This window comes from Zonotrichia leucophrys, unplaced genomic scaffold (genome assembly GCF_028769735.1).
Source record: "Zonotrichia leucophrys gambelii isolate GWCS_2022_RI unplaced genomic scaffold, RI_Zleu_2.0 Scaffold_311_61846, whole genome shotgun sequence".
NCBI classification, from domain to species: domain Eukaryota; kingdom Metazoa; phylum Chordata; class Aves; order Passeriformes; family Passerellidae; genus Zonotrichia; species Zonotrichia leucophrys.
Window position 1 is genome coordinate 1,230 of NW_026992516.1, and position 13,786 is coordinate 15,015.

Here is a 13,786-nt window from a genome sequence, read left to right on the forward strand (position 1 = left end):
CATTAAATCAGTAAAAAAACCCAGCTGCTCCTGGGGAAGGGGGGAATAAAAAACGGGGGAGAGGGGTAAAAATAGCCAGCGTAAAAATCATAAAAAAACACAATAAAAATCATTAAATCAGTAAAAAAAACCCAGGGGAGAGGGGGGAAATAAAAAACAGGGAGAGGGGGTAAAAATAGCCAGCGTAAAAACCATAAAAAACACAATTAAACACCATTAAATCAGTAAAAAACCCCAGCAGGTCACGATAAAAACCATAAAAAACCCAATAAAAACCATTAAATCAGTAAAAACCCCATCAGATCCCAATAAAAACCATTAAAAACCATTAAATCAGTAAAAAACCCATCAGATCCCAATAAAAACATTAAAAACCATTAAATCAGTAAAAACCCCATCAGATCCCAATAAAAACCATAAAAAACCATTAAATCAGTAAAAGAACCCAGCTGCTCCTGGGGAAGGGGGTAAAAAACAGGGAACAGCAATGAGAGAGGGGAGTGGGGTAAAAACCCCATCAGATCCCAATAAAAACCATTAAATCAGTAAAAACCCCCAGCAGGTCACGATAAAAATGGTAAATCACAAAAAAAACCCCATCAGATCCCAATAAAAACCATTAAAAACCATTAAATCAGTAAAATAAACCCAGTGATCCTGGGGAGAGGGGGGAATAAAAAACAGGGGCAGTGGGGGAAAAATCCCCAGCATAAAAATCATAAAAACACAATAAACACCATTAAATCAGTAAAAAAACCCCATCAGATCCAATAAAAATCATTAAATCAGTAAAAACCCCATCAGATCCCAATGAAAACCATTAAAAACCATTAAATCAGTAAAAAAACCCAGCTGCTCCTGGGGAAGGGGGGAAATAAAAAACAGGGGAGTGGGGTAAAAATAGCCAGCGTAAAAACCATAAAAAGCACAATAAAAATCATTAAATCTGTAAAAAAAACCAGGGGAGAGGGGGAAATAAAAAACAGGGGAGCGGGGTAAAAATCCCCAGCATAAAAAACATGAAAAACCAATAAAAACCATTAAATCAGTGAAAACCCATCAGATCTCAATAAAAACCATTAAATCTGTAAAAAAAACCGGGGAGAGGGGGGAAATAATAAACAGGGAACGGGGTAAAAATACCAGCATAAAAATCATAAAAACACAATTAAAAACCATTAAATCAGTAAAAAACCCCATCAGATCCCAATAAAAACCATTAAATCAGTAAAAAAACCCCATCAGATCCCAATAAAAACCATTAAATCAGTAAAAACCCCCATCAGACCACCCAAAACCCAAAAGCTCCCCCAAACCCACATCAGATCCCCAAAAATTCACAAAAAAAACCCCAAAATTCACCCAAACCCCCCCAAATCCCCCAAAACCCCCCAAATCCGGGGGTCTCACCTGGATATGGCAGCAGTCGGGCAAAACCCCAAAAACTCCCCAAACCCCACATCAGATCCCCAAAAATCCACAAAAAACCCCCAAAAATTCACCCAAACCCCACATCAGACCCCCAAAAATTCACAAAAAAACCCCAAAAATTCACCCAAACCCCCCTTCAGACCCCCCAAACCCCCCCAGCCCGGGGGTCTCACCTGGATGTGGCGGCAGTCGGGCAAAACCCCAAAAACTCACCCAAACCCCACATCAGACCCCCAAAAACCCAAAAACTCCCCAAGACCTCACATCAGATCCCCAAAATCCCCAAAAAAAAAACCCAAAATCTCACCCAAACCCCACATCAGACCCCCAAAAATTCACAAAAAAACCCCAAAATCTCCCCCAAACCCCCTTCAGACCCCAAAATCCCCCCAACCCCACCATTGCCAGTCCCCCCAAAATCTCCCCAAACCCCCACCTCGAGTGCCCACGCAAAATCCCCAAAAATTCACCCAAACCCCACTTCAGACCACCAAAAAACCCAAAACCACCCCCCACTTCAACCCCCAAAAACCCCAAAAACTCCCCAAACCCCACATCAGATCCCAAAAATTCACAAAAAAACCCAAAAATTCACCCGAACCCCCTTCAGACCCAAAACCCCAAAAACTCCCGCAAACCCCACATCAGACCCCCCAAAAAAACCCAAAAATTCACCCAAACCCCACATCAGATCCCCAAAAAAACCCCAAAAGCTCACCCAAACCCCACATCAGACCCCCAAAAATTCACAAAAAAAACCCCAAAAATTCACCCAAACCCCACATCAGACCCCCAAAAATTCACAAAAAAACCCCAAAAATTCACCCTAAAACCCCCCCAAAACCCCCAAACCCGGGGGTCTCACCTGGATGTGGCGGCAGTCGGGCAAACCCCAAAAACTCCCCCAAACCCCACATCAGATCCCCAAAAACCCCAAAAACTCACCCCAAACCCACTTCAAATCACAAAAACCCCAAAACTCCCCCAAACCCCACATCAGATCCCTAAAAATTCACAAAAAAAAACCAAAAATTCACCCAAACCCCCCATCAGACCCCCAAAAATCCCAAAAGCTCCCCCAAACTCACATCAGACCCCAAAAATTCACAAAAAAACCCCAAAAACTCCCCCAAACCCCCCAAATCCCCCCAAACCCCCCCCAGCCCGGGGGTCTCACCTGGATGGCGCCGGGCTCCGGCAGCTCCCCGGGCGGGACGCGCTGCTCGCTCTGGATCCGCGCCAGCAGCGCCGGCAGCCGCTGCTCCAGGCGCTTCCTGCGGGCCCCGGGCAGCGCCCCGGGCAGCGCCCCCAGCTCCTCCCGCAGCCGCCGCAGCAACAGCGCCTGGATCTGGGGCACAAAGGGTTAATGGGATAAACTGGGAGTGACTGGGAGTGACTGGGAGTGACTGGGATAAACTGGGAGTGACTGGGATCCACCAATGATCCACCAATGATCCCCCCCGGCAGCGCCCCCAGCTCCTCCCGCAGCCGCCGCAGCAACAGGGTCTGGACCTGGGGCACAAAGGGTTAATGGGAGTGACTGGGAGTGACTGGGATAAACTGGGAGTGACTGGGAGTGACTGGGAGTGACTGGGATAAACTGGGATCCATCAATGATCCACCCCCGGCAGCGCCCCCAGCTCCTCCCGCAGCCGCCGCAGCAACAGGGTCTGAACCTGGGGCACAAAGGGTTAATGGGATAAACTGGGATAAACTGGGAGTGACTGGGAGTGACTGGGAGTGACTGGGAGTGACTGGGATCCATCAATGATCCCCCCCGGCAGCGCCCCCAGCTCCTCCCGCAGCCGCCGCAGCAACAGGGTCTGAACCTGTGGGATTGACTGGGAGTGACTGGGAGTGACTGGGATAAACTGGGAGTGACTGGGAGTGACTGGGATAAACTGGGATCCACCAATGATCCCCCCTGGCAGCTCCTCCCGCAGCCGCCGCAGCAAAAGGGTCTGAACCTGGGGCACAAAGGGTTAATGGGAGTGACTGGGATAAACTGGGAGTGACTGGGAGTGACTGGGATAAACTGGGAGTGACTGGGATCCACCAATGATCCCCCCCAGGAGCGCCCCAGCTCCTCCCGCAGCCGCCGCAGCAGCAGGGCCTGGATCTGGGGCAAACAGGTAACTGGGATAAACTGGGAGTGACTGGGAGTGACTGGGAGTGACTGGGATCCACCAATGATCCCCCAAAGATCCCCCCAGCAGCTCCTCCAGCAGCAGCAGGGTCTGAACCTGGGGCACAAAGGGTTAATGGGATAAACTGGGAGTGACTGGGAGCGACTGGGATCCACCAATGATCCACCAATGATCCCCCCTGGCAGGAGATCCCCCCAAAACCCCCTCAAATCACCCCAAATCACCCCAAACTCCCCTCAAACACCCCCAAAACCCCCTCAAATCACCCCAAACCCCCCCAAATCCCCCCAAGCCCCTCACCTGCACCATCCTGGCCCGCTTGACCAGCTCGTTGAGCTTGCGGCGCGCGGCGTGGCGCGGCAGCAGATCCCCCCAAAACCCCCTCAAACCACCAAAAACTCACCTCAAACTTGCTCAAATCCCCTGAAATCACCCCAAAACCCCCCAAACCCCTCACCTGCACCATCCTGGCCCTCTTGACCAGCTCGTTGAGCTTGCGGCGCGCGGCGTTGTGCATCCCCAAAACCCCCTCAAACCCTTCTGAAATCACCCCAAAACCCCCTCAAACCTCCCCAAGCCCCTCACCTGCACCATCCTGGCCCGCTTGACCAGCTCGTTGAGCTTGCGGCGCGCGGCGTGGCGCGGCAGCTCGCGGATCTCCCCGAACAGCGCCTGCTCCTCGGCCTCGAAGAGGCGCCGGTGGCCGTCCTGCAGCAGGGGCCGGTCCCAGAAGGAGCCCACGAACACCCGCGGCACCTCGGGCGCCTCCAGGGCGCGGCCCAGCCCCCAGAGCAGCGCCCCGTACACCCGGAGCAGCTGCTGCGCGCCCACGGCGTCGGCCTTGTTGAGCACCACGCGCAGCTTCTCCTCGTGGCCGCGCAGCGCCGCCAGCGCCGCCGCCAGCTCGCCCGACACCTCCAGCTTGTGCGCCTCGAAGAGCAGGATCACCAGGGCCGAGCGCTCGGCGAACCAGCGCAGCACGGCCGGGAAGTCGTAGCCTGGAAAAATGGGGGATTTCATCCAAAAATCACGGTGGAAATCCTAAATGCAACCCAAGAACCAGCGCAGCACGGCCGGGAAGTCGTAGCCTGGGGAGAAATGGGATTTGGTCCTGAAATCCCGATGGAAATCCTAAATCCAACCCAAGAACCAGCGCAGCACGGCCGGGAAATCGTAGCCTGGGGAGAAAATGGGATTTGGTCCTGAAATCCCAATAAAAATATGGGATTTGATCCTGAAATCCCAATGGAAATCCTAAATCCAACCCAAGAACCAGCGCAGCACGGCCGGGAAGTCGTAGCCTGGGGAAATATGGGATTGGATCCTGAAATCCCAATAAAAAATGGGATTGGATCCTGAAATCCCAATGGAAATCCTAAATCCAGCCCAAGAACCAGCACAGCTGGGAGATCGCAACCTGAAAAAATATGGGGGATTTTAATGGAAAATTCTGATGGAAATCCTAAATCCAACCCAAGAACCAGCACAGCATGGCCTGGAGAAAAATGGGATTTGATCCCAAAATTCTGATGGAAATCTTAAATCCAACCCAAGAACCAGCGCAGCACGGCCGGGAAGTCGTAGCCTGGAAAAATGGGGGCCCAACCCCCCCCTTTTCCCCCCCGGCGGTTCCGGATTTTGGGGTGGGGGAGGAAGTGGGGGGGGGGTTGGGCCCCGCCTGGAAAATTGGCGAAATTCCCGGGAATTTGGGGCCACGCCCCCTGCCCGGCCAGGCCCCGCCCCCTGCCCGGCCCCGCCCCGCCCCCTGCCAGCCTGGCCACGCCCCCGCCCCGGCCACGCCCCCCCGGGCACAATTCCCGAAATTCAAAATAACGACTCAAAATCCGGCCCGAGAACCCCAAAATTACCCCCAAAACGCCTCAAAATCGGGCCCGAGAACCCCAAAAAACCCTAAAATATCCCCAAAATACCTAAAATTCCCAAAAAATGCCTCAAATTCTGCCCCGAACACCCCAAAATAGCTGAAATTCACAGAAAACCACCTCAAAATCTGTCCCGAGCACCCCAAAAAATCCCCAAAATATCCCAAAATTACCCTAAAATTCCTCAAAAATACCTCAAAATCTGCTCCGAGCACCCCAAAATATCCAAAATCCAAAATAACGCCTCAAAATCCGACCCGAACACCCCAAAATCCCCTCTAAAATCCCCCCAAAATCCTCCAAATATCCAAAATTTCCTCAATTCCCCTCCTCAATTTTGGGGACCCCTCCCCAAATTCGGGGCCCCCTCCCCTTCACAGACGAATTTCTGATCGTCTCCCATGGAATATTTTTGGGATTTTTTTGGGATTTTTGGGGGATTTTTGTGGATTTTTGGGGGGATTTTTTGGGGATTTTTTGGGATTTTTTGGGGGATTTTTTCGGGATTTTTTCGGGATTTTTTGGGGATTTTTGGGGAATTTTTTTGGGGATTTTTGGGGATTTTTAGGGATTTTTTGGGGGATTTTTTTCGGGATTTTTGGGGATTTTTTGGGGATTTTTTTTGGGATTTTTTGGGGATTTTTTGGGGATTTTTTTGGTTTTTCAGGTTTTTTTCGGCTCCCCCCAATTCTGGGGACCCCTCCCCAATTTTGGGGACCCCTCCCCAGTTTTGGGGACCCCTCCCCAATTTCGGGGACCCCTCCCCTTCACAAACAAATTTCTGATCACCTCCCATGGGAGTTTTTTGGGGATTTTTTAGGGATTTTTGGGGGATTTTTTGGGATTTTTGGGGGATTTTGGGGGGATTTTTTGGGGGATTTTTGGGGGGATTTTTGGGGGATTTTTTGGGGGATTTTTTTGGGGATTTTTTGGGGATTTTTTTTGGGATTTTTTGGGGATTTTTTGGGGATTTTTTTTGGGGAATTTTAGGGGGATTTTTGGGGGGATTTTTGGGGGGATTTTTGGGGGATTTTTGGGGGGATTTTTTGGGGATTTTTGGGGATTTTTTGGGGAATTTTTTGGGGGATTTTTTGGGGAATTTTTTGGGGGATTTTTGGGGGATTTTTTGGGGATTTTTTGGGGATTTTTGGGGATTTTTTGGGGATTTTTTGGGGGATTTTTGGGGATTTTTTTGGATTTTTTGGGGATTTTTTTGGGATTTTTGGGGATTTTTGGGAATTTTTTGGGGGATTTTTGGGGGATTTTTGGGGGGATTTTTTTGGGATTTTTGGGGGATTTTTTGGGGATTTTTGGGGATTTTGGGGGGATTTTTGGGATTTTTTGGGGGGATTTTTTGGGGATTTTTGGGGATTTTTTGGGGATTTTTTGGGGATTTTTGGGGGATTTTTGGGGAATTTTTTGGGGATTTTTGGGGATTTTTTTGGGGATTTTTTGGGGATTTTTGGGGGATTTTTGGGGAATTTTAGGGGGATTTTTTTGGGATTTTTTTGGTTTTTTCGGGTTTTTTTCTCTCCCCCCAGTTCCAGGGACCCCTCCCCAATTCCGGGGCCCCCTCCCCTTCACAGCCAAATTTCTGATGGCCTCCCATGGGAGTTTTTGGGGATTTTTTGGGGTTTTTTTTGGGGATTTTTGGGGGATTTTTGGGGGATTTTTTGGGATTTTTGGGGAATTTTTTTTGATTTTTGGGGGATTTTTTTGGGGATTTTTGGGGGATTTTTGGGGGATTTTTTTTTGGGATTTTTGGGGGATTTTTGGGGATTTTTTGGGGATTTTTTGGGGATTTTTTGGGGATTTTTGGGGGATTTTTGGGGGGATTTTTTGGGGATTTTTTGAGGGATTTTTGGGGGATTTTTTGGGGGATTTTTGGGGGGATTTTTGGGGATTTTTGGGGGATTTTTTGGGGATTTTTTGGGGGATTTTTTGAGGGATTTTTTGGGGGATTTTTTGGGGATTTTTTGGGGATTTTTTGGGGATTTTTGGGGGATTTTTGGGGGATTTTTTGGGGATTTTTGGGGGATTTTTTTGTTTTTTTGGGGTTTTTTTGGCCCCCCCCAATTCCAGAGACCCCTCCCCAATTTTGGGGCCCCCTCCCCTTCACAGCCAAATTTCTGATCGCCTCCCATGGAATATTTTTGGGATTTTTTGGGGATTTTTTGGGGATTTTTTGGGGAATTTTTGGGGATTTTTTGGGGGATTTTTTTTGGATTTTTTTTTAATTTTGGGGGGATTTTTTCGGGATTTTTGGGGGGATTTTTTGGGGATTTTTGGGGGAATTTTTTGGGATTTTTGGGGGATTTTTTTTTATTTTTGGGAGATTTTTTGGGGGATTTTTTTTTTTTTTTGGGGTTTTTTCGGCCCCCCCAATTCCGGGGACCCCTCCCCAATTCCGGGGCCCCCTCCCCAATTTCAGACCCCCCTTACCCCTGCAGACCCTGTGCTTGGGCCCCGCCAGGATCCCGGGGGTGTCGATCAGGGTGATGCTCTCCAGCACCGGATTGTTCAGGGTGGCACAAACGAACCTGGGGGAGCAAAAAAAGAAATGAAAATAAACCCAAAATAACTCAAAATAAACCCAAAATAAACCCAGAATAAACCCAGAATAATCCCCCAAAAAACCAGCCCAAAAAACCCAAAAGAAACCCAAAATAAACCCAGAATAATCCCCAAAAAACCAGCCCAAAAAACCCAAAATAAATCCAAAATAACCCCCCAAAAACAGCCAAAAAAACCCAAAATAACCCCAAAATAAACCCAGAATAACCCCCAAAAAAAACAGCCCAAAAAACCCAAAATAAATCCAAAATAAATCCAAAATAAACCCAAAATGAATCCAAAATAAATACAAAATAAATCCAAACCCCCCCCAAAAAACCAACCCAAAAAACTAAATTAAACCCCAAATAAATCCAAAATAAACCCAAAACAAACTCCAAAAAAAAAAAACCAAAAAAACCCAAAATAAACCCAAAATAAACCCCAAATAAACCCAAAATAAAGCCCAAAAAAACCGCCAAAATAAAGCCCCCCAAAAACCCCAAATAAACCTAAAATAAACAAAGAAACCCCCCACCAAAATAAACTCAAAATGCATCCAAAATAAACCCAAAACAAATCCAAAAGAAACCCAAATTAACCCAAAATAAACCCAAAACAAACCCCTCAAAAAAAACAGCCCCAAAAAAACAAAATAAACCCCAAATAAACCCAAAGTTTCTCCAAAATAAATCCCAAATAAATCCCAAATAAATCCATTCCTGGTGGATCCATGCCCAGAACCCAGCTCAGATCCCACCACACATCCCAAGGTGGATCCTGGTGGATCCCATCCCAGATCTCAGCCCAGATCCCAACTCACCGGTTCCTGATGGATCCCAGCTCAGAACCCATCCCAAGGTGGATCCCACCCCACTCACCAATTCAGGAACCCATTCCTAGGTTGATCCACTCCACTCTCCAGTTGAGGAACCCATTCCTGGTGGATCCCATCCCAGATCCCACCACACGTCCCAAGGTAGATCCCCACTCACCGGTTGAGGAACCTGTTCCCGGTGGATCCCAGCCCAGATCTCAGCCCAAACCCCACTCACCGGTTGAGGAACCCATTCCTGGTGGATCCAAGCCCAGATCCCACCACAGATCCCATCCCACATCTCAGGGTGGTTCCCAGCCCACTCACCGGTTGAGGAGCCCATTCCCGCTGGTTCCCACCCCAAACCCCACTCACCGGTTGAGGAACCCATTCCCGCTGGATCCCCACTCACCGGTTGAGGAAGCCGCTGCCGATGGATCCCAGATCCCATCCCACATCCCAAGGTGGTTCCCACCCCACTCACCGGTTGAGGAAGCCGCTGCCGATGGATCCCCTCCCAGATCCCACCACCCATTCCCATTGGATCCCCACTCACCGGTTGAGGAACCCATTCCCGCTGGTTCCCACCCCAAACCCCACTCACCGGTTGAGGAACCCATTCCCGCTGGATCCCCACTCACCGGTTGAGGAAGCCGCTGCCGATGGATCCCAGATCCCATCCCACGTCTCAAGGTGGTTCCCACCCCACTCACCGGTTGAGGAAGCCGCTGCCGATGGATCCCCTCCCAGATCCCACCACCCATTCCCATTGGATCCCCACTCACTGGTTGAGGAACCCATTCCCGATGGATCCCAGATCCCATCCCAAGGTGGATCCAAGCCCAAACCCCACTCACCGGTTGAGGAACCCATTCCTGGTGGATCCCAGCCCAGAACCCGTTCCCCCTGGATCCCACCCCACTCACCGGTTGAGGAAGCCGTTCCTGGTGGATCCCAGATCCCACCACAGATCCCATCCCAAGGTGGTTCCCATCCCAGATCTCAGCCCAAACCCCACTCACCGGCTGAGGAACCCATTCCCGCTGGATCCCCACTCACTGGTTGAGGAACCCGTTCCTGGTGGATCCAGGCCCATGAACCCATCCCAGATCCCATCCCAAGGTGGATCCCACCCCACTCACCGGTTGAGGAACCCATTCCTGGTGGTTCCCATCCCAGATCCCACCACCCATTCCCGTTGGATCCCCACTCACTGGTTGAGGAACCCATTCCTGGTGGTTCCCATCCCAGATCCCACCACAGATCCCATCCCACGTCCCAAGGTGGATCCAAGCCCAGACCCCACTCACCGGTTGAGGAACCCGTTCCTGGTGGATCCAAGCCCAGAACCCATCCCAGATCCCACCACCCATTCCCGTTGGATCCCCACTCACCGGTTGAGGAAGCCGTTGCCGATGGATCCCATCCCAGATCCCACCACCCATCTCAAGGTGGTTCCCACCCCACTCACCGGTTGAGGAACCCGTTCCTGATGGATCCCATCCCAGATCCCATCCCAAGGTGGTTCCCACCCCACTCACCGGTTGAGGAAGCCGCTCCCGAAGGCCTCCAGCTGCCGGAAGGGTTTGCTGCCATCCAGCACCAGGGCGTTTCCCGGGATCAGCCCCGGTTCCCGCCCGTGCATCACGGCCACAAAGCCATCGGGGCTGGGCTCGGGGCCCAGGCTGGCGCCGGGCACCGGCTCCTCCAGCAGGTACCGCAGCAGGGAGCTCTTCCCGCTGCAGCTCGGGCCCAGCAGCAGCACCATGGGCTTGGCCTGGAAATCGGCGGCGCCCAGCGGGGGCCAGCGCAGCCCCGCCCGCGCCAGCAGCTCCTCGGCCGGGAGCAGCTTGGAGCGGTACAGGGAGAGCAGCGAGGCCGAGAGGGGGGACAGGGAGAGCGGGGCCGGGGAGCGGCCGCGGCGGAGGCGGCGCAGCATGGCGGGGGGGGGGGCAGGGGGTACAGGGGGTTTTTAATGGGGGTTTTAGGGGGGATTTGGGGTTTTTTGGGGGCTTTTTTGGGTGTTTTTTGGGAGTTTTGGGGTTTTTTTAATGGGGGTTTTAGGGGGGATTTAAGGGGATTTTTAGGGTTTATTAAATAGGGTTTTAGAGGGGTTTTGGGGGGTTTTAGGAGGGATTTGGTTTTTTTTATGGGGGATTTGGGGGGGTTTTGGGGGGGTTTTAGGGGGTTTTATGAGGTTTTTATGGGGTTTTAATGGGGGTTTAAGGGGGATTTTTTGGAGGGGTTTTTGGGGTATTTTAATGGGGGTTTTAGGGGGGTTTGTAGGGGGTTTTGGGGGTTTTTAAGGGGATTTTTTGGGGGTTTTGGGGGGTTTTAGGGTTTTTTTAGGGGGGTTTTAGGGGGGGTTTGGGTTTTTTTAATGGGGGTTTTAGGGGGGTTTGGGGGGTTTTTTAGGGGGGATTTGGTTTTTTTTTATGGGGGTTTTAGGGGGTTTTGGGTTTTTTTTATGGGGGATTTGGGGGGGTTTTGTGGGGGTTTAAGGGGGTTTTATGGAGGGTTTTGGGGAGTTTGAGGGGGTCTGGAGGGGTTTTATGGGGTTTTTTGGGGGGTTTTATGGGGGATTTGGGGGGTTTTTAAGGTAGATTTTTTGGAGGGTTTTGGGGGGGTTTTAGGGGTCTCGAGGGTTTTTTAATGGGGGTTTTAGGGGAGATTTGGGGTTTTTTTAATGGGGGTTTTAGGGGGGATTTGGGGGTTTTTTGTGGGGCTTTTAGGGGGGCTTTTGGTGGGTTTTGGGGGTTTTAGGGTTCTTTTTGTGGGGGTTTAAGGGGATTTTTTGGAGGGTTTTGGGGGTTTGAGGGGATCTCGAGGGGTTTTATGGGGTTTTTTGGGGGTTTTGGGTTTTTTTTATGGGGATTTGGGGGGTTTTGTGGGGTTTTAGGAGGTTTTTTATGGGGCTTTAGGGGAGTTTTGTGGGGTTTTAGGAGGTCTTAGGGGGGTTATAAGGGGTTTTTGTGGGGGTTTTGTGGGGTCTTATGGGTTTTATGGGGTTTTAAGGGGGATTTTTTGGAGGGTTTTGTGGGGTTTTAGGGGGATTTTTATGGGGTTTTGGGGTTTTTTTGTGGGGCTTTTAGGGGCAATTTGGGGATTTTTTGGAGGGTTTTGGGGGGTTTTTAGGGGTTTTTTATAGGGTTTTAGGGGGGATTTTTGGTGGGTTTTGGGGATTTTATGGGGTTTTGTGGGGATTTACAGGGAGGTTTAGAGTTTTTGGAGGGATTTTAGGAAAGTTTTAGTGGATTTTAGGGGAATTTTAGGGGGATTTTATGGGATTTTAGAGGGTTTTAGGGGGGTTTTTGGGGGGTTTTGGGGGGATTTTAGGGGATTTTAGGCGGGTTTAGGGAATTTCAGGGGATTTTAGGGGACTTCAAGGGATTTTAGGGAATTTTAGGAGATTTTAGGGGGATTTTTATGGGTTTTTAGGGGATTTTTTAGGGGATTTTAGGCAAAAAGGGGAAAAAACCCGGGAAAAAAATTTAAAAAACCAGAGAAAAATGGGAAAAAATGGGAAAAAATGGGAAAAATGGGAAAAATGGGAAAAGGGGGAGGGGCTCAGCTGGAGGGGGGAGCCATGGGGGGGGAGGGGAGGGATTCCCACCTGGATCCCCCAAAAAAGGAGAATTTTGGGGCTTTTGGGTGGAAACGGCACCAAAAAAATTCAAATTTTTGGGATTCAGCCTCAAAAATCCCGGTGGGAAAAGAGAATAAAGGGAGGGGGGGGAAAAAAGGAGATTTTGGGAGCTGGGCTGGAAAAATGAGGGGAAAAACGAGGATTGGAGGGGGTTTTGTGCAAAAATGGGGAGAAAAACAAAGTTTTCGGGAGCTTTTCCCTTAAAAGGAGGGAAAAAACGGAGCGGGAGGAATTTTTTCCATAAATCGGAGCCAGGAGTGAAAGTTCAGGGTGGAGCTGAGGGAAAATGAGGGCGCTGGGAGCGTTTTCCTGTCAAAATAAGGGAAAAAAAATGAAGTTTTGGGGATTTCCCTGTGAAAAATGAGGATTTTTTTCTGGATTTTGGGGGGATTTTCCTGTAAAAACAAGGAGGAAAAGAAAAACCCCAAAATTCCGGGGTTTTGTTCCCACGAATCCCAGCGGGAAAAGGGAATTTTAAAGGATTTTTTAAATATAAAAGTGAATCCGGAATGTGAAGTTTTTGGGGTTCCCTGCTGGAAAAGGGAATTTTGGGGATTTTTCCCCCCAGAAAAATAAAAAAAACCAAGAAATCCCAAATTTTCCCCACCCAAAGGGGCGGAAACCCCAAAATCCCGGAATTTCCTCGCTCCCAATCCCACGGAAATCCCTTTGCTCTCCCCAGTTTTGTGCCCAAAATTCCCATTTTTCCACCCCAAAACTCCTCATTTCTCCGCCCAAAAAATCCCTTTTTTTTCCACTCCAAATTTCTCATTTTTCCGCCCCCAAATTCCCCGGTTTTCCACCTCAAAATTCTTCATTTTCCACCCCAAAATTCTTCATTTTCCACCCCAAAATTCCCATTTTCCCCCCTGGGTGCGGCCGGGGCGGGGCCGGCGCCGCTCCCGAGTTTTTGTTTTTTGTTTTTTTTTTTTTCCCAAAGTTTTTTTTTTCCGGATTTTTTTCCCCGATTTGTTTTTCACAAAGTTTTTTTTTTTTTTTCCCGGATTTTTTATTCCTGAAGTTTTCTTTTCCGGGACTTTTTGTCCTCTTTTTTCCCCCCCTTTTTTATTTTTTTTCTGGGTTTTTTTTCCCTTTTTTTCCCGTTTTTTTTTCCTTTTTTTCCGGATTTTTTCCCCAGATTTTCCCCCGATTTTTCCCCGGTTTTTCCCCTCCTTTATTTTTATTTTCCCGACCTTTTCCCGGCGCTTTTTCCGCTCCTTTTTTCCGCCGATTTTGCCCCAAAAGCCGCGGGCGCCGCTGTGGCCGCCGAAACCTCCGGGAGGGGCTGAAAAAACTCCGCTCATTTGCA

General features: G+C 49.6%; 1 protein-coding gene across 1 annotated transcript; it reads right to left on the reverse strand.

Moving 5' to 3' along the window:
- Window positions 1-2,608: 2,608 nt before the first annotated feature.
- LOC135441496 (EH domain-containing protein 2-like) lies at window positions 2,609-10,770 on the reverse strand (the record flags this gene model as incomplete). The annotated part of the gene is made up of 4 exons (XM_064701050.1): window positions 10,373-10,770; window positions 7,904-8,001; window positions 4,164-4,576; window positions 2,609-2,779 (listed from the first exon to the last, which is right to left on the reverse strand). Coding segments are annotated over exons 1-4 (1,080 nt in total), but the record flags the coding sequence as incomplete, so codon positions are not given.
- Between the last annotated feature and the right edge of the window lie 3,016 nt (window positions 10,771-13,786).